General features: G+C 34.8%; 5 protein-coding genes across 5 annotated transcripts; 4 read left to right on the top strand and 1 right to left on the bottom strand.

The window, feature by feature from the left end:
- Nucleotides 1-241: 241 nt before the first annotated feature.
- Nucleotides 242-2422, top strand: LOC103834618 (proteasome subunit beta type-6). The gene is made up of 8 exons (XM_009110686.2): nucleotides 242-516; nucleotides 807-883; nucleotides 972-1027; nucleotides 1102-1174; nucleotides 1530-1641; nucleotides 1757-1830; nucleotides 1922-1996; nucleotides 2100-2422. Exons 1-8 carry the CDS (start codon nucleotides 414-416, stop codon nucleotides 2229-2231), a joined length of 702 nt encoding a protein of 233 aa, XP_009108934.1. The 5' UTR covers nucleotides 242-413; the 3' UTR covers nucleotides 2232-2422.
- A 252-nt stretch (nucleotides 2423-2674) lies between these two features.
- Nucleotides 2675-6722, top strand: LOC103834615 (polyribonucleotide nucleotidyltransferase 2, mitochondrial-like). The gene is made up of 12 exons (XM_009110685.3): nucleotides 2675-3655; nucleotides 3803-4059; nucleotides 4226-4360; nucleotides 4427-4603; nucleotides 4692-4817; nucleotides 4911-5013; nucleotides 5120-5166; nucleotides 5239-5376; nucleotides 5451-5604; nucleotides 5691-5816; nucleotides 6109-6239; nucleotides 6362-6722. Exons 1-12 carry the CDS (start codon nucleotides 3544-3546, stop codon nucleotides 6620-6622), a joined length of 1767 nt encoding a protein of 588 aa, XP_009108933.2. The 5' UTR covers nucleotides 2675-3543; the 3' UTR covers nucleotides 6623-6722.
- Nucleotides 6723-8560: 1838 nt separating this feature from the next.
- LOC103835497 (selenoprotein H) lies at nucleotides 8561-10574 on the top strand. Its single transcript, XM_018653578.2, has 5 exons — nucleotides 8561-8566; nucleotides 8952-9154; nucleotides 9639-9735; nucleotides 9863-9922; nucleotides 10192-10574. The coding sequence occupies exons 1-5, from the start codon at nucleotides 8561-8563 to the stop codon at nucleotides 10270-10272; spliced, it is 447 nt and encodes a 148-aa protein (XP_018509094.1). The 3' UTR covers nucleotides 10273-10574.
- LOC103834614 (fasciclin-like arabinogalactan protein 5) lies at nucleotides 10191-11850 on the bottom strand. Its single transcript, XM_009110684.3, has one exon. The coding sequence runs from the start codon at nucleotides 11602-11604 to the stop codon at nucleotides 10771-10773; it is 834 nt and encodes a 277-aa protein (XP_009108932.1). The 5' UTR covers nucleotides 11605-11850; the 3' UTR covers nucleotides 10191-10770.
- Nucleotides 11851-12134: 284 nt separating this feature from the next.
- LOC103835495 (flowering-promoting factor 1-like protein 1) lies at nucleotides 12135-17702 on the top strand. Its single transcript, XM_033278011.1, has one exon. The coding sequence runs from the start codon at nucleotides 16481-16483 to the stop codon at nucleotides 16853-16855; it is 375 nt and encodes a 124-aa protein (XP_033133902.1). The 5' UTR covers nucleotides 12135-16480; the 3' UTR covers nucleotides 16856-17702.
- The last annotated feature ends 1219 nt before the right edge of the window (nucleotides 17703-18921 follow it).

Below are 18921 nucleotides of genomic sequence, written 5' to 3'. Positions count from 1 at the left end.
TTCGGATATCCATTCGGGTTCAGATTTCGGTTCAATATTCTGTTTAGATATTTTGCTACTTCGGTTCGGATTTTGATTCGGATTTTTAGATCAGGTTCGGATTCAGCTTCGGATATTGGACAAAATGTTCACCCCTGCTTAGTGGGAAAGAAGAATCAAGAAGAAGTATCGTGCTTGTAATTATGAGGCTCGTAAGAACAATTAGGTGTTGGGCTTTAAGGCAGTCTCCTCTATCTCGGCCCAATATACTGAAGAACAAGAAAAAAAAGAGAGAGAGGAGAGAACCCGACTTGGGGATTAAGTCAGTTCTTCCCTTCTAATCAGTAGCCATCACCGTGATCTTGGACTGTTAGTCGCCTAACTCTCAGCTCAGAGATTCTTTTCTTCCCATACAAGTTTCGAATCCTACCGCGATGGATCTTAATCTCGATGCGCCGCACTCTATGGGGACGACCATCATCGGCGTCACTTACAACGGAGGCGTCGTCCTCGGAGCCGACTCACGTACCAGCACCGGTCAGATTTCTCTTCTTTTGTTTCGTTAAGTCTTTCCTTAAGCTCATGTAAGAGATCTGTTCTGCTTCATCGCCTCCGTATATCTTTGGATCATCTGGGAAAATAGGGTTTAGTTTAGCTTCTTGATATGTTAAATAGGAATCGTATTTCTCGATAAAGGTCGTGTCTTTGGCTTTGTCAATGAGTTCAATTTAGGGGTTTTTGGCAAACTTGGAGCTGTGTTTTGATTGTTCTGTTTGTTTGGGAGAAAAGCTGATGGAATTGGGATCTTGTTATAATTACTCGCGCAGGCATGTATGTAGCGAATCGAGCTTCAGACAAGATCACACAGCTCACTGACAATGTCTACGTCTGCCGTTCTGGATCGGTAATCTCTCCTTTGTGTCTCTTAGGGGTTTACTCTGTGGCTGCGTTTTGCTGATTAACACGAAGCTCTTTCTTGTTCCTTTTTGTAGGCTGCTGATTCTCAGGTTGTTTCTGACTACGTCCGTTACTTCCTTCACCAGCATACGTGAGTGTTTTATTATTCCCCCTTGTTCGAGCAAGCTTCATGACTTAATAGATTTGGTTCTTTACGGTTTGCAGAATTCAGCTGGGACAGCCTGCGACTGTAAAGGTTTCTGCCAACCTCATTAGGATGCTCGCTTACAATAACAAGGTACTAGTTTTGCTTTAAAGCTTGCATTTTTGTTTGGTTGTTTCACAAGAAGCTTAAACTTAAGAGTAGTTGGAGAGTGGAGAATGTGGATGTTGTTTTATTTTCTTGTAGAGAAAACATGCTGTACAGAACCACTGATACCTTTTGTTTGGAAGCGTGACCTTGAGAAACAACGTTTGGTTGATATACGACTTAATGGAAGTGTTGAAAGTTCCTGTTCTTAATGCTACTGTATCATGTGCTCAACAAGAATGTATTCTGTTATAATAATATCCTAAGATCTCAGATCTCCAGTGCGTTATTGTATGATTATAGGGATTTGTTGACTTGAGCATTGTATGTATTTGTTGGGCAGAACATGCTGCAAACTGGCCTCATAGTTGGTGGCTGGGATAAGTACGAAGGCGGGAAGATCTACGGGATTCCACTTGGTGGAACTGTTGTGGAGCAGCCGTTTGCTATTGGAGGTACAAAGTACAAACCGTTTGTGTTTTGACATAGCTGTATTCGATTTAGCTCTCTTTTTTATATGATACATATCTTTCCTGCTACTAAATAGTTGAGTTGTGTGTGTTTGTGTAGGCTCTGGCTCGAGTTACCTTTACGGGTTCTTTGATCAGGCCTGGAAAGAAAACATGACCAAAGAAGAAGCTGAGGTATGGCGGTTCGGATCATTTATCTCTGTTTATGCAAAAATCGCACAAATCCACATTTGTTGTAACTAATCCTTGCTATTGTACTTTGCAGCAACTTGTTGTGAAGGCGGTTTCACTAGCCATCGCCCGTGATGGAGCCAGTGGAGGAGTCGTACGAACTGTCATTGTATGATATCGCTCTGACCAGAACTCTCTGATGCTAAGACTAATATATAACCTCTCTAATGGAACTCAGTGAACAAAACTGCTTTTCATGTCTTTTTGAACAGATAAACTCAGAGGGAGTGACCAGAAACTTCTACCCTGGGGATAAGTTACAGCTTTGGCATGAGGAGTTGGAGCCTCAGAACTCCTTGTTAGACATCCTCAACGCTGCTGGTCCTGAACCAATGGCCATGTGATGATGCAAACAATGGTCATTCTCTCTCTGTCAAACAAACGTTTTAGATGTTTCTTTACATTTACAGATGTCTTTAAACTCTATTTGAGGTTTTTCTGGATTGACCCGATATGTTAAATGGATATCATGTTTGTTTATGGTTATGGTTTTAATTCCCTGTCCTGAAATTGAATTAGTAGAAACGTTGCCATCGTTCTTGTTATCACAATTCACAACCAGGAAGTACATTGTCAATAAACAAAAACTTTAGTTATAATAAGTCACACAACCTTTTACTTCTATACAATGTTATACTAAGGACTCGGGAACTGCCATAGACAAAGAGGTCATTAAAACTCTTAATCCTACTGCTTATATAGACACTTGGTTTTGTTTTGAGATGGATCATCTCTTGTAGTCCACGAAAACCAAATCAACTTCTTGTGCATACTTTTTGGTTCAGCTTGCTTCGGTTCCGTCGATTAATGATCGACTTTCCTTTGTTTCTCTAGTTGTATCTTAGCTCATAACATCTTATACCAATCTTTTTAAAGCAGTAAACTATATGAGTCATGGACGTACAGTCATATAACGATTTTTAAGTTTCCAAGGCATATGGTTAGTTCATGCTATATTTCTTGCTGTCTTATATGGAACTCGACATTCCTTTAGTTGCTCATATCATATGTATCCTGGAGATCAGGTTCATGAGATAACTACACATGTATTATTGGGTGGTTGCTTGATGGTGGTAAGTCTCAGGGTACATATATGTCATGTGACTTTCCGTTTAATCAGATCTCGGCTGCTTAACCTTTGACTTTGACCACCCCCTTAAACCATGTGTGTGTGGAAGAGAGAAAGAGAGAGAGCATATCAAAGCTAATTAATACAAACGAAACCCTAAAAGCCCCTATAAGATGAAAAAGGTTGGTGATTTGCAGGGGAAACAAAACAGATTAGGATCGTGAGAAGAGAGGAGAATTGGTGGAATACGGAGTCTCTCGATTGAATTTTTTTTTTTTTTTTTTTGGTCAGCAAACGCTTTGAATTTTTAAATATAATCACACAAATAAATTCTCACCAAAATCTTCAATTTTCAAACAAAATTTTCAAATTCCACCTAAACTTAAAACTTCCTAAATTTTCTCAAACCCTGATTCCAATAACGTCAGAGGATAAACATAAATTTTATTCCTATATAAACCCTATTATTAAAGAAAAAACCATAGAAACCCTAATCTCCCTTATTTAAAGTTTGGGCGTTTATCCCTTGTACTCATCGCTTGAATTTTATTGAAAGTGTTACCAGTGAAAAAAAGAAAGGATAAAAAATGGCGTTGTCTATTCTTCGATCTTGCATCAAGTCAAGACTAACTATTGGTGTGTCTCGTCAACTGATAGTCTTGGAATCGAAAGTAACTTGTCCGGAGCGTCACGCTCCAGGTCCCTTGATACATTCCCGATCTCACTTCTGTCGAATAAATACTATTTGATTTTAGTTATTTGTAGATTTGGTTTATAGGGTTTTTAGTTTTATTCTGATTAAGACTTTGGTTTTGTCTTATAATGGTTTTAATTTTCTCTGTATAGGAGCTGAGTTTCTGATGAGGGACGTTGCATCTAAGAGAAGAGATTTTTCTTCTCTTACTCAGCCTACGCGGACAAGATTCAACACCCTTAACCTGCCTGTCACTGAAGCATTCAAACTTGGATCTAGCATAATTAACCTGGAGATGGTAGACGACGAAAAAAATCACGGTTCTATGTTGTGTCACATGGATGGCACTACAGTACGGTCCAACGTTATCGTGTCCCACGACAAATACAATGATGATAACTTCTTACAGGTGCGTTAAATTTACCTAACTCTTAATTGGTTTCCTAGAAATCATTAAAAAAAAAGAAAGAAAGGTGGCTCTTCAGATCTTAGTGTTTCTTAAAAATACGTTTTAACTTGGATATGGATATACTAATCTTCTACGATATTTCGTTATGGATACTTTTTGTTTCAAGGTTTACTACGATGAGACTAGATATGGTGAAAGATGGAGATCTCATGACCCAACTGATCGCGAGATCATGTGTTCTCATCTCATTGACAGATCGATAAGACCATTATTTACTGCAGGATTCCCCGCTAACGTTATGGTATAGTAATTGTTACTTTAACATACAAATTCTTCATTTTCAGGATCATAATTATTGTGTTTGTAGGTAAATGTATGTGTTTTAAAAACAAACTGGAAACACGAAGCTGATGCTGAGTTAATGGCGATTATTGCAACTTCAGCTGCTCTTATGAAACTGAATATCACTCAGGCTAGACCGATAGGAGTCATCCGTATTGGAAGGATTAATGAAAATATCATAATAAATCCCACCATTGACGAGGTAAACTTGAGACACAGTTTCGGTATCCTCCTCAATCTTTCTTTCAATTTATTTTTCAATCATCATTGATGATTTCATATTTATGCAGCAACGTAGAAGTGATTTCAACTTGCTATATGTATGTACACGTCAAAACACTATCATGGCTGACCTGGTAGCTAGTGAGATCTCAGAGAGCGATCTAGCAACTAACATAAAGCTAGCTCAGCTAGAGGTACCTAGGTTACACAAATCCTGTAAATTCTTTGTACATATTTTTGCTAATTTTTTTAAAAAATATATTGGCATTCTACTTTTGTTTGTGTAGGCCGTCAAATGCATTGACTCTCAAGTAAAGCTGAGAGAACGTTATGAGAGTGACAAGAAAGTTAAACTGTTGACATCGAATTCCAAGAATTTGCAGGATACAAGTTATTTTCACTACTTTTAGTGATTTTAATCCGTTTCCACACACAAAATGTGTGTGGCTAACTAATACTTTCTTCCACATTTTTCATTCATATTTTATTTTTGTAGGAACTCAATCATCAAATCACAGTGGACGTGAAGTTGCTCTAGGGCAGGTTAGTCATGTAGATAAGGATTTGTTTTGATATAGCTAATATGTATGTTTACCATATTTCTGTTTGTCGAAGGCACACTGTGTAGAAATTAAATCGGACGTCAACAGATCTGACGGGAGAGGTAGTCACCAAATAAGACCAGTACACTGCGAAGCTGGTTATTTACATGCGTTGCATGGTTCATCACTTATTTCATGCGGAGAGACACAGGTTATTTTGTGTTGAACGAGACGTCAAGTGTAATTATTTTGTCTTCTCTTACTCAAATCTGGCTGTCTTTAAAGGTACTATGCACTGCAACAATTGGTAAACCTGGAGAAACACAAAGCGTTGACGTGCTCCCGAGAAAACGTTTTCGTGTTGATTATGATTTTCCACCATTTTGTACAAATCATATCATGGACATTTTTTCACGTCGATGGCGCGAAATTGGTGACGGTATGTTCCACAGTTTCACAGCTTTATCTTTCAATATGTCTCCAAATAGTTTTCAGTATCCTTTTGTTTTCTTTTATGTGTGGTAGGAATGTTTATTGAGAAAGCGTTGCTTGCTGTCATTCCCACTCAAAGAAATTTTCCATATGCTATTCACCTTAATTCAAAGGTATTAGCCTCAGATGGCTCTTCATCGACAACAAGTGTTTGTGGAGGTACCCATCAATTTGAATACGTCATACGCGTAATATTTATTTAACAGTTAGCCTATTTTTTTAATGTTTTAAGTTCCTTATCTGTTCTTGAAATTTCGAGTGCCATAAACATTTTAAAATGAATCTTATTAAATTTTTTTTGGCAATTTAGAAGCATGTCTGTATAATACAGTAATTCCTTAAAATTTGGAGGCTAGAGCCAATTTTCATCGGGCTGTGACTAGTGGACCGGCCATGTTAATTTTGTAACTTCATACTTAACCTTCATATCTAAAATGGTTTTGCTTCTCAGGTAGTATAGCTTTGATGGACGCTGGAGTTCCTATAAAAAGTCATGTTGCAGGTGTCTCTATAGGTCTTGTCACTGATGATGAGACATCCAACGGACAGCTAGAGAACTACCGTATAATAACTGATACATCGGTAAGTTGGTTTACTTTTTTCTTCAATTTATGTAGTGATTAATTTAGAGGTTAGATGAAACTCATAGATACAATTTTTTTTTCTGGTTGAGTTGAGTTCATAGAGATAACTTATTTTTTCAGGGTTTAGAAAATGACTTGGGAGAAATGGATTTCAAAATTGCTGGTACACGAAATGGTATAACAGCAATTCAGTTGGATGCAAAGTCAACTCTACTCTCGTTAGATGTCATTGGTGAAGCTATAAAGTATGGACGTCAAGCGCATCTTCAAATTCTTGACCACATGGAGCAAGCGATAAATTCCCCAAAAGAAACTTCTTATTATAAGGAAAGAAGGATTGAAGATGATACAGGTAATCATTTGAAGCTTTCAAGTTCTTGAATTGTCGCCAGAAAATAGATTTTCCTTTATGTGATAAACTATATGTACGGGATGATAAAGCTATAACCGTCACTTTGCTTATTCCAAACCTTTATTCATCGTTAAGAGTCCTAAACTTGCATTCAACTTGTGTGTTTGTTCATCAAGAATATTATTACAACTTTACCTGAGGAGGAAGTTTAACAACCGATCTTCACTATTGCCGTATAATCAACACCAACATATCTCTTTTAAATAGGCATAACAGAAGTCTTGCCTGTAGTTGATGAAAGCAGATAGCAGTTTTCTCTCATTCTCTGTATACATGATCAGCTTTGCAGATATCTTGACAAAAGATTTAGGACACAAAGAATTCAATGTATTTCTTCTCAAGTTAAGTATTAACAGTATTCATCCTCCTGAGGAGGAAGGAATACTAGTGAAAACTATCTTCTAGAAACACAAATCACATTACAGTTTACATTGAATGAACAACGTCTGCAAAATGCTTACTCCAAGATGCAGAGAGTAAACTGAGTTCACAATCTCAACAAAATATAATGAAGCTGAAGAACTGAAGCATAAACTCAAATAGAAAATCAGATGATTGTTTACCTCAAAAAGCAACCAAGGAAGAAGAAAACAGAGTGCCAGAAAACATTAGGAAATACATAAACTAGTTTTCTTGTGATAAGAAAACATAAGGAAATACATAAACTAGTTTTCTCGTGATAAGAAGTTGATATCTCACAGTCAGGGCAGGTCCTCTCTGCACATAGGACAGTCATTTTTTCTCCAGATCCATTCAAGGAGACATTCTTTGTGATAAACATGGCCACATACCAACACGATGAAAGAAAATAAGTAACCAAGATGAACAGCTCAAGCTCAAGAACAAGAGAGAGAGTTGTGAATCGACAAAGTAAAGAGACAAAGAGTAAAGAAGGAGAATTTTATTTAACTTGTGATTTCTGGTTACAATATATATTTAAACTAATCTAGATCTAGACAAAAGGTAATAATAAACAAAGACAGCATACATGCTTCTTGAGTAAAAAGAGAAGGAACAACTTCTAAAGTCATTTGCATGTCTTCAACGGTCGAATAGATAAGTTGCCGTGACCGTGGAGATAGCTTGCTGGAAATAATTAAGCACGGATAGGTAGTTATGGATGATTCTTCTTCTTGATACTCCCCCTCTAGCTTGAGCATAAGGAATAGTCAAGCTTGGAAAGTCATGAACACATTCTTTATTAAAATTTTAGTGTGCAAAACCCAGTTGAACAAAAAAACACACTAAGAAAAATGAGTAGACGTTTCATGACCAAGAAGATCAAGAGGATCATGATACTAGACAAGTTTATGAGTCCTAACCTTGGATAGAAGGACTCACAAACTTTGGTGTTTGCTCTTTTGGTGAAGACGTCATCAAGTTGATCTTCACTCCTTGTATAGCAAGGCAATATGATCAGTTGCTCCACAACTTGTCTCACCTTGTGACAATACACCTCAATGTGCTTTGTCCTCTCATGAAACACTGAGTTTGATGCTATATGAATAGCCACTTGATTATCACAATACATTGTGATTGGTGTTGTTGTCTCTATGCCCAAATCTCCAAGCAGGTTCTGATCCAAAGAGTTCACTAGTGAGCTTCCTCGTTGCCATATACTCTGCTTCAGCACTTGAACATGATATCACCTTTTGCTTTTTGCTCTTCCAAGTTACTAAGTTACCTCCAATGAAGGTGTAATAGCATGTTGTAGACTTCATGTCCACTCTATAACCAGCCCAATCTGCATCACACTATCCCACAATCTCTGTGCTCTTGTTACAGTCCATCCATACACCTTAACCCAAAGCTTCTTTTAAATACCTTATATCACTTTAGGTGTGTGTTTGCATATGCTAGCCGACTTGATTCACAATTAAACAAAGGAGTATAGATTAGATGCAATCATGCAAGTGCGTGCTTAACAAAAATCAGCTGGTATTCCTCTATACTAAATCCAAAACGGTTAGAAGCAAAACACAGAATGAATGCAGAGTGCAAAATGGCAAATAGTAACTGGCAGTGCATTTATACCACCTTGAGATCATAATCGACGTCGTTTCTGCTCCCTTCAGTCAATCGAACGGTCAAAACTCTTTATTCATTCATATAGGTTAATCTCCACCGTTTATTTAAATTACTTCTCCAAGGTTAAAATAACAAGATAAATAAATCGCAACCGTTGAAATCAACAAACAACAAAACAGTAGCTGTAAGAGAAGGGAGACATTCTTTCGAACAACGGAGATTTGTCTCGACGAAACACAGTTTGTGTGTGTGTTCTGTACAATGTCGTAGAGGAAGAGAAACGCAAATGGAGAAGAAAAGGCGAAACCTTTGACGAACGGCGGCTTCGTCGAGAGTGACTTGGAGCATGGACTGCCGAACTCGAAGTGCGACGAGGTTGAGACTGAGACCGAGAGTGAGAAGAAGACAAAGAAGGAAGAGGAAGAAGCAGAGGCTGAAGACTCGACGAAGCGGAAGATTGTTATCGAGCACTGGTAAAACATCTACTGTGTGTTATACATTTTCGATTTCATGAGAATATAGAGAGGTCCTGAGAGCAAAATTTTAGGGCTTTTCCTCGAAATTGAAGCAAGAGCTATTTGATGATATGTGACTGTATGTTGAGAACATTGTGTACTAGCTATGGCTTCTTTTTCTCATTGCTCTGCTTGCTAGGGTTTCACTTTGATTCTGCATAGTTTTTCTTACCAGCGTGATTGTTGTTTTTGGATAAAAGAAGTTAGCACGCTTCTTTATCTCTATGTTTTGCTCGTATTGTGTCTTTCACCTTTCTGAAACTGGAGTTTAGTATCTGCTTTATGTTTGTTTCTTGTCTTGCTTAAGCTTCATTGTTAGGTGTTACTCTAACGATGTCATGTTCCTTCTGCATATGAGAGAGATAGGATTTGCTTTTTTTGTTGGTATGTCTTTTTTTTTTTTTTTCAGAGAAAATTTTCTTTTGTTGTTATGTTATTGAAGTAAACAATGCAATGCTTTCAAGACAAGAGCCATACAGGTGAAGGAAGGTCTGGAAGGAGCTGTTCCTGGCGTCACGGTGACTCTGAATCCTGAAAAGGTTAATTCTTTTACAGTACTTGAATATCTTCACCATTCAGGAATGTGTTAAACCATGATTGTTCACATTGTGCTTGGTAACAATTAACAAATCTTCTCCTTGGCTAACATTTTTTTCTTTTGAACAGCCAAGGAGGGGTTGCTTTGAGATCCGGGAGGAAGGTGGCCAAACATTCATCAGTCTTTTGGTAAAGCTCTTGTTTCTAATTAAAACAAATCTCAATTTGTCTCACCTTTCTGTGTGGCGTATAACTTGTTCCGTTTGAGTGAGGTTTTATTGGTAGCACTAATTCTCATATCACAGCTTGTTTTTTGTATGCATATGTAAATGAAAATTAACTCTGGATCAGTATTCAATATGTGAATGAAAATCAACTCTGGATCAGTTTTAAGAAACTCTTTATGTTAGTTACTGTGAGTAGACATTAAGATTGTGTTTTATCTCATTATTATGTAGGAGATGAAACGTCCATTTGCTCCAATGAAGGCTCTTGATATGGAAGAAGTCATCGAGGACATCATAAACAAGATTAAATGAGAGACTGCTACAGACTGCAAATAGGAGGCTCTTCTTGTGCCGGTTATGTCCTTTGTTTCTACCTTGGCCTCAGTTTAATCAAGTAGGATTCCATAAAAGACAATTTCAAGAGCAATTTCAGATTTGTTACCTTCACCTTATTGTTTCTGTATGAGCGCTGTAAGTGCAGTCTTGTCATTTTCCAATGCATGATTGGCTTGTTGATTTGTTTAGTCTGGGAGATTAACTCGTTTGTAAGGCTAGTTTGATTCTTCTCGTTGCTTCAACCAAACCGATGCTGAAGTGTTTATTTGTTGTTGTGATCAGGCCCTTGTTTTGCTATTCTTTGCATTGGTTAAACTATGTTATAACACACTTAGAACTCTGTTACAAATTCAACAGGACAAACATCACATTTGCATGCGTTTATGTTACACTTCAAACGGTGAAAAACTACAGAAGAAATGTTTTTACTCATCTACCATTATTGTCATCAAACCCCATCACCTAATTCCAAACTTATAAACCAGCAAAGCTACCAAACAATAGTAGCAAGAGAACAACATCAAAGCTCAAACCTGCCTTACAAGCAAAAGAGGATGTCCCAGCCTTATCAGCAGCTTCAATCTTCTCATTATCTGCGCTTGGAGTAGGAGCTGGAGAATCAACCTCCGCTGTTTCTGTTGCAGGTGTATCTTTTGGAACATCAGTATCTGAGGCATTGTCTTCATCAGCTGGTCGAGGACCTGGAGCTTTTGCAGCATTCATGGGAGAGGGAGCCGGAGCCGGAGGAGCAGGTGGTGGTGGAGGTGGAAAAATAGCAAGGCTGAGTCCAGGAGCCACAATGGGCATACTAATTTGGACTATAGACATGTTATATGGGTTGTGGTACAGCGCCTTGACATACTCAGCGACTAAAGGTGAAACCTTCACTCCTGAACCAAAGTAAACTCTTCCTTTAGATTTGGTACAGTTGAGGAAACCATTCATCTCTTCACCTAAACCGGTTGTTTGGTATAAGGTAGTGAGCATTATGCTCTTCTCCTTCATTCCATTAAACTTCATCTCATCGTAGTAATCAAGAATGACATGGTTCATGAGAATGTTCTTGAGCTCAACGTCGGATCTGTTAATGATAGGGGTGATGGCTTCATTGCTAACAGCAAGTAAGGTTATGGTCAGGTATTTGCTTATGGGTATAGTGAGCTTGGTTTTGATCAAGAGATCATTCATGGTGCTGAAGTTGGAGTATTTCTCAAAAGCTTGTGTGATGTTATCTGCTGTAATGACCGTAGAGAAAAATACGAGTAAGAAGGTGAGGGAGAAGAGACAAAGGGAGGCATTGAGACCCATCTTGTGTGTTCTAGTGAAAAGCTAAACCTAAATGGCTTCACACGTTTGGTATTTATGTAGAAGATGTGAGGAGGTTGTAAAAGAATGGTTTAAAGGAGAGATTTACTCTCTTTTTTTGTGCTAAATCTGAACTGTGAGCTAAGTCCACTCTTCTATTTTTAGTGTGTAATAAGACTTGGCCGTTAGATAGTTTAGGCTTTAACATGTGTGTTTTGTTTTTACGTTGGTTTTAGTTATTTATGTAGTGCAGTCTTGAGGTTTTATGTTGTGGTAGAAAGTCCAAGTGTAGTGCTTTAAGATTTTGTGACATTAAGGGTCTGACTCGTGACCATTCGGGAAACAACAAGAGAAACGAATAAAAAAGAAATATTCGAGAATAAAATAGCAGGAATGAAAATGAATGGTTGTTCCTTATTTCCTTATCAATTTTAACAAGGAATAATTTTGTTCTTTAATTCTCTACAAAAATAGAATGAAAGGGAATTATTATTCCTTGTGAATGGTGATTTTTTTAGGGACGTTAGAGAATGCATTATTCTTCACCGTTCTCTGGTCACCATTCATACATATGAATGGTGACCGGGGAATGATGGGGAATAATGCATTCCTTAACATTCCTATAAAAAATCATCATTCACAAGGAATAATAATTTCCTCTCATTCTCTCTCATTCTCTCTCATTCTCTCTCTCGTTCCTTTTTGTAGAGAATTAAATGACAAAATTATTCCTTGTTAAATTTGAGAAAAAGAATAACTATTCCTTTTTATTCCTGCTATTTTTTTCCCGTATATTCCTTTTATGTTTGTTCCTCTTGTTTTTCATAAAACCATTCTTCAAGACTCATCTCGATTTGTAAACTGTAAATTTTGAAGCATAGTTTTTTTTTCTTTTTTGTGAAAGAGAATACACTAATTTTTTTATGATTTAATGCTGTAATTTATGTGTTTAATAGATCAACAGTTAGATGGAGAAATTAACATACACGAATTTTTAGTGTGTATGGCTAATGCCACATGTATTAGTCACTTAGATATATTATCATCCAAAAACGTAAAATATATTATATTCTTCTCAGTATTTTATCTAATATTGAATCAAACGTTTTTATTTGTCGAAGTAGGTCCGTGCCTTCCATAAGGCTGATGAAGCAAAGAGCTTCAGTCCACAAAAAAAATAATAATTTTTGAGGCCACATTTTCAAAATATAAATATAGTTGAGTGGTTAAAAATATTGGTTTTGACTTTTTAGTTTAAGTATTTTCTTTTCTGTATTGTGATTTTTCTTATACTTTTAAATGTCTCTGTTTTTATTTTATGTTCACACTGTATTTATCTTTTGTTTTGGACAACTGATTTGTTATTTCTTTTGTTTCTATTATCTTTACTATTTATAACCATTTGTTATCATTGGGGGTTTTCTAATCTCCATCATTGCATATGAAATTATAGAAAGTAAAGAAAAATGTAATGTGATTGAAGGTGTATGTGAGAAAGAAACTAATGTTAGAATATAATGGTTCAAAAATATTTTTCTCTAAAACCTTTTAACAAAAAAAAATAATGGTTCAAGAAACTACGAATGTGATTTATTATTTGTTAAAAACTCTAAACAATATAAGTACAATATCAATTAATAGTCTACTATTCATCTAAATTTTTTATGCAGGACTAAACAAAAATATGTTTCTCTTAGAAATAAAATATTGTTATATTATATATAGTATGTTGATAAAAATATCATTAAATATCATAAGCCACTATTTATAATTATGCTTTAGGCCACAAAATATATTGGGACGGCACTGTGTCGAACCTATGTTCTAAATATATGGTCTTTTACACATATAACACGAATATTAAAAAGTTGCGGCTTTGTACCAATTATTCTAATTGGCAACTTGGAGCTCATATTCTCTTTGTTATCTTACGAATACAGTACCTAGCTCATAAATGAGGCGTTAATGATATATCTTGCACTCTGAAATTATATAATATTCATTTGTGTATTATCTAACCTTAATCTCAAGATCTCAACGTGATGCGTCATTCATGCTAATTAGTTTATGACTTGTTGAGATATCAGATATGTATCATCATTACTAAACTTTAACTGATATATAGTACACATGCAAATATATACAGAAATATTCTAACAAAAACCCGAAAAGGTAATTTACAGAACTCTCAAGGATCCTTGAAATATGGCGGCTCACTAATTTCGAATCAAATTCGATGTATAGTCTAATAATAAATAACGAAGTGTAATTACCAAAAGGGGCCTTACCAAAACTAGTAATGTAGAGATTTAAAATGTGAATGAGATGTCATTTTCTTGACAATTATTCTAAGTTGTAAGTGACATGGCACCAATCGAGCATATCTTTCCTAACAAGAATACCAGTAAAGGGAAAAAAAGAAGAAGAATGCCAGTAAAGCTATAGATCCAACTGAATAATTATGCATATATATGTTAATCACAGGTTCTGAACACTTGGAAAACGTATATGTGAAGCCTCTAGAAACTATAGACAAATAATCAAAGATAATAGTTTCTATTTTGGTTTTGTAAAATTTTACAGTTAAGATGTTGACACGACAATAACAAAAAGCAAGCGATAAAAAAAAAAAGCAAGCGATAAACGGATAATATCTATATAGTTACATTAACATAAGATGCATGAAGCATGATCATATTTAATATCAATAAACTTGGGTTCCACACTGCCATATTCCGGCAAAAACACTCAACCTTTTATGGTTTGGATTTAGGCTGAGATGGGCTGTGACCTTAGACACATAAACCAAATAATTCTTCGTCTGATAGAATACTTTAACACTTGTTTCGTAGTAATGCCATAATAATAAAATATAATTATATTTTATAGCTTAACTTCTATCTTAAATACGGTAATAAATTGATCATTAAATTAGCAAAAATAAAATTGTCAGTAATTTATATATTCTTTATCAGATTCACGTACATTAAAAAAAAATTGATAACAAATTTTTTTCATTGTATTTAGCAAAAAACAAAAAAAGTAATACAAAATAAATTACAAATATCACGAGCAACGTCATGTGGTACAATATAGATGTCAACTTAGGATGGACCTACAAGGGCTAAATTATAAAGAGGAACAAAGGAACTAGAACTTTGTGTTGAGTGTTGAAGAGAATGAGGACTGAGGAGTGAGTGGGCGTGGCTTGGCATCATCTCCCACGAGGGACTTCGCTCCCACCTCCCTTATTTCCTCATTAATGTCAATCTTTTCACAAATTTATAAAAATAATTAAAGATACTAATAGAATCTATTGCATTATTAAGAATAAATGTTATATACTAGACCCCCTTCTTAAACTGAATATTGTGATGTTGAAGCTAGTCATTATCACATTGCATATGTGGGCAAGGATCTATAAAGATGAAGGAAATAACTGAACAGAAAGAAAAATATATATTAGGAGCAATAAATTACTTTCAGGAGCTTTCAAATTAAATCTTTTGATGGTTAAAGAAATACTCACATAACTTTATCAATTATATTGGTACTATTTGTCTCACAAACAACAATTTTATTTTTAAAATAGTCATTTCTTTTCAGAGATTTCTATAGAAAGAATATAAATATTATGATATTTATTTCAAACAATATATATACATATTATATATATATATATAATATCTCACATTCTTACGATTTATTTGTTTATTTTTGTATGATATGGGTAACCAAATTCATAATTTTAGTATTTTGTGTGGAAAATGATTACCCAAGCTTACATTTTGATAGTTTTCTAATTAATAAACTCGCAAATTATAAGAGTGTTGTAAGTGCAACGGTCTTTTGGTTACGTAATAATAAGTTGGATCTTAGCTAACCGATGTTACGTCAAGAGTGAGCTCATGCAAACTAGATGAAGAGTCTTGCAGTATCTGAATTTCATATAATTTATTATATATTAAATAATATTACGACAAGAATCTAACTTTTGTGAAAATCCTACCGATGATTCTTCCACATAAGGAAAATAAAGAAATTAACCACACACAAAATACAGAAACGAAAGAAAAAATATATTCCAAATGAAAAGCTAATTCCTTATCAGGGGTATGTGGACCCATAATTTTATATTATTGTAACAAACAAATGAAATACTTTTATTTTTATATACATAGCCAGGTGTAATACGGGTTTTCTAATATTCTAGCACGCAAATTCAATAATTTGCATATAGAAATTTTATAATAGTCTTCAGTTTTTATATCCTTTCAGTTAATCTCCATAGAAATTTACGGCAATGCTATTATTAAACAAAGGAGTATAGATTAGATGCAAGTGCTTATTTAACAAAAACCAGCCGGTATTAGTTTACAAAAAAAAAAACAGCCGGTATTTCTCTATACCAAATCCAAAACGGAATAGTCATAGATTAGTCAAACAAAAAAAATTGCGGCAATGCTTACGTCGCAAATATGACGATAAATTATTTTCTTAACTCAAATATTATTTAAACTACATCTGGTTCCGAATAAGAACAGTTGCTTTAATTTTTTTGGATTTGAGTTATTCTTTGTGTCCAAATGTGATATATACATTGGTGGAAATTGATGGATAAGATTCGTCCCTTTCGAGAATTCTGGAATTCTAAATATAACATATAAATAAATATAATCATAAAATATTTATCAGTCCTATCTAATAAATAATATATATTTATAAGAATCTTGAAATGACCCCTTTACAGTTTCCTTCTATATTATAACCTTCTATACAGTTTCCTTCTACTCAGCAAAATTAACAAGCTCATTGTGAAGAGCAATCATAACAAAAAATCCACACACGAAACCCTAGTTCGTAAACATTTATCATCACAATGTCTGGTGTGTGGGTGTTCAACAAGAATGGAGTGATGAGGCTGGTTGAGAATCCTTACAACCAATCCGGAGGAGATTGGTCGGAATCTTCCTCCTCAGGTGGTAGCCAGCAGCAGAGTATGAGGAGGAAGATTCTTGTCCATCTTCCGACTAGCGAGGTTGTCTCTTCGTACAAATCACTTGAGAGGATCTTGAAGTGTCTTGGATGGGAGAGGTACTACAATGGAGACAACGCCGACCATCTCCTCCAGTTCCACAAGAGAACATCGATTGATCTCATCTCTCTCCCTCGCGACTTCTCGAAGTTCAATTCCATTCATATGTATGATATCGTCGTCAAGAACCCTAACGTCTTCCATGTCCGAGACATGTAGTAGCCGATATGAAAATTAAAACTGGGTCAATTTGATTCTCCAGATATACTTGCAGGCGTTTGCTTTGCTTTATTTACTGTTGTGGGTTTGTTCTGTGTTGGTCGATGTATGGTGGTCTCAAGCTAGAGCCATTTTAATAAATTGTATCATTTTGTGATTTGAATGAGCTTGAGTCATGTCTCTCAAAGATGAAATAGTAAAGAAGACAAATAGTTTACCACACATAAATCGACAGTCGAAAAATTTACAATCAATTATGTACAGCATTCTAGTATAGCAGTTTCTCGACTAGTCTTCACTAAAACAAGAAAATACGTGCTTTATGAATAGTAACTACATCTCAACATTTCACCAATTTTTTTTTTTAAAGTACTAATTACTTTCTTTTGAAAAACATTGACGTTAAATTAATGATGATAACTACAATGATTGATTAATCATAATAAACTCAAGTTAAAAATCTAACCACATGTTTAAATGGGAAATTAATAAAAAAAATTGGAAGTTAACAGGAAAATAATAATTGAGAAAGGTTAAAGTGAGAAACATGTTTTTAACTGATAACAGTTTGGGCAATGCCCTAATCTTCGTCTAAATCCGGGACCAGCTTTTGTTTAGACTCTATGACATGGCTGAATTACCATGTGTTAAGCTACTAATCTTAACGCACCATAAGTAAAGGATAACTAAGTTATCTAAATATATATACAAATATATATCGTATTATAAGTAAAGAATACATTCAGAAAGAAAAAAATGTCAAAAGATGTATATAGATACACGGCCATACTGAAATACAAATGTAAATCTCAAACAAGACGAAATCTAAAGAAGGAAAGTCAAAAGATGTCCAATAAGAGAAGGTCCCCAAATGTTTGGGAAGACAATGGATAAAATGATGGGAGCACGTGATCTCTCATACTTTTCTACTGAATTTTGACAGATGTCAGTTTCTGATTGCTCATTTCCTCATTTGGTCACATGCTAAATGATGGGCGCACGTGATACCTAGCCTTTCACTTAGAATCTACGCACGTGTCGATTCCCCCATTGCCCATTCTCCCCACTTTGTCACTTCCTTGTCAATTTCGAACAAACTTTCTTTCTTCTATCAAATAAATTCACACATTATCCTTTTTCGTTTAACACTCTATTCGTCCCTTCTTACTTTTTCATAAAAAATATTTATTTACTCCCTCCGTTCCTAAAAAATGTATGTTCTAGAAAAAAAATTTGTTTCAAAAAGATACATTTTTTATCTTTTCAATGTATGATTTTATGAAAAATTGTAAGTTTCAAAAAAATTAATAGTGTTTATTGAATTTCTATTGGCTAAAAATTATGGAAAATTGTTATTCACAAAAAATAATGCATATTTAATGAGTTTTTTTAATATATGTGAAAAATCTAGAATATGCATCTTTTAAAAACAGAGGGAGTAGTTTGTATTATTTTGGTATTAATTTCTTGAACTAACATCATGGGTCTAAAACTTTTATATGAGGAGTATTTAAAATAAGGTTTTCATGAAAAAAAAACGAAAAGCTTTTTTCAAATGAGATATTCAGAAAAAATTGACGAGAACCCTATAATACATTTGTAAAATTATAAGCTTATAACTATTCAATCTTTTTTTTCTATCAAATTGCATAGAAAAGAGTCTATACAATTTCCCATGGATAGAAATGTTCTAATATGCTGGACCATTATTTCTTCTCAAACAAGTTCCTGGTTAGGATTATTTACCATTCGGATGTCCAAATTCGCTATTTGTGTATATGAGATTACCGTTTTGATCCCCAAATCTCTTTACACAGATACATAAACAATGGAAGTGATCATACAAGTTTTTCGCACAAACAATATTTATTTTTTGTTTACAAAACAAATTAGCTATCCCCTTGATTTCCTTTGGTTTTGAAAGAACATATCTTATTTATTAAAATAGAAGTCTTGACATTTTTCATGTGTGATATTTTTAACTGGCCTATTATTTAGCAAATTAAATGTATTTATTTAATGCTAATAATATTTAATCTTTTAACTACTTTAATCATAATACTTTT

Source organism: Brassica rapa, chromosome A08 (genome assembly GCF_000309985.2).
Source record: "Brassica rapa cultivar Chiifu-401-42 chromosome A08, CAAS_Brap_v3.01, whole genome shotgun sequence".
Lineage (NCBI taxonomy): Eukaryota > Viridiplantae > Streptophyta > Magnoliopsida > Brassicales > Brassicaceae > Brassica > Brassica rapa.
The sequence above is the reverse complement of the archived record's forward strand: the minus strand, read 5'-3'. Positions and strand labels throughout refer to the sequence as shown.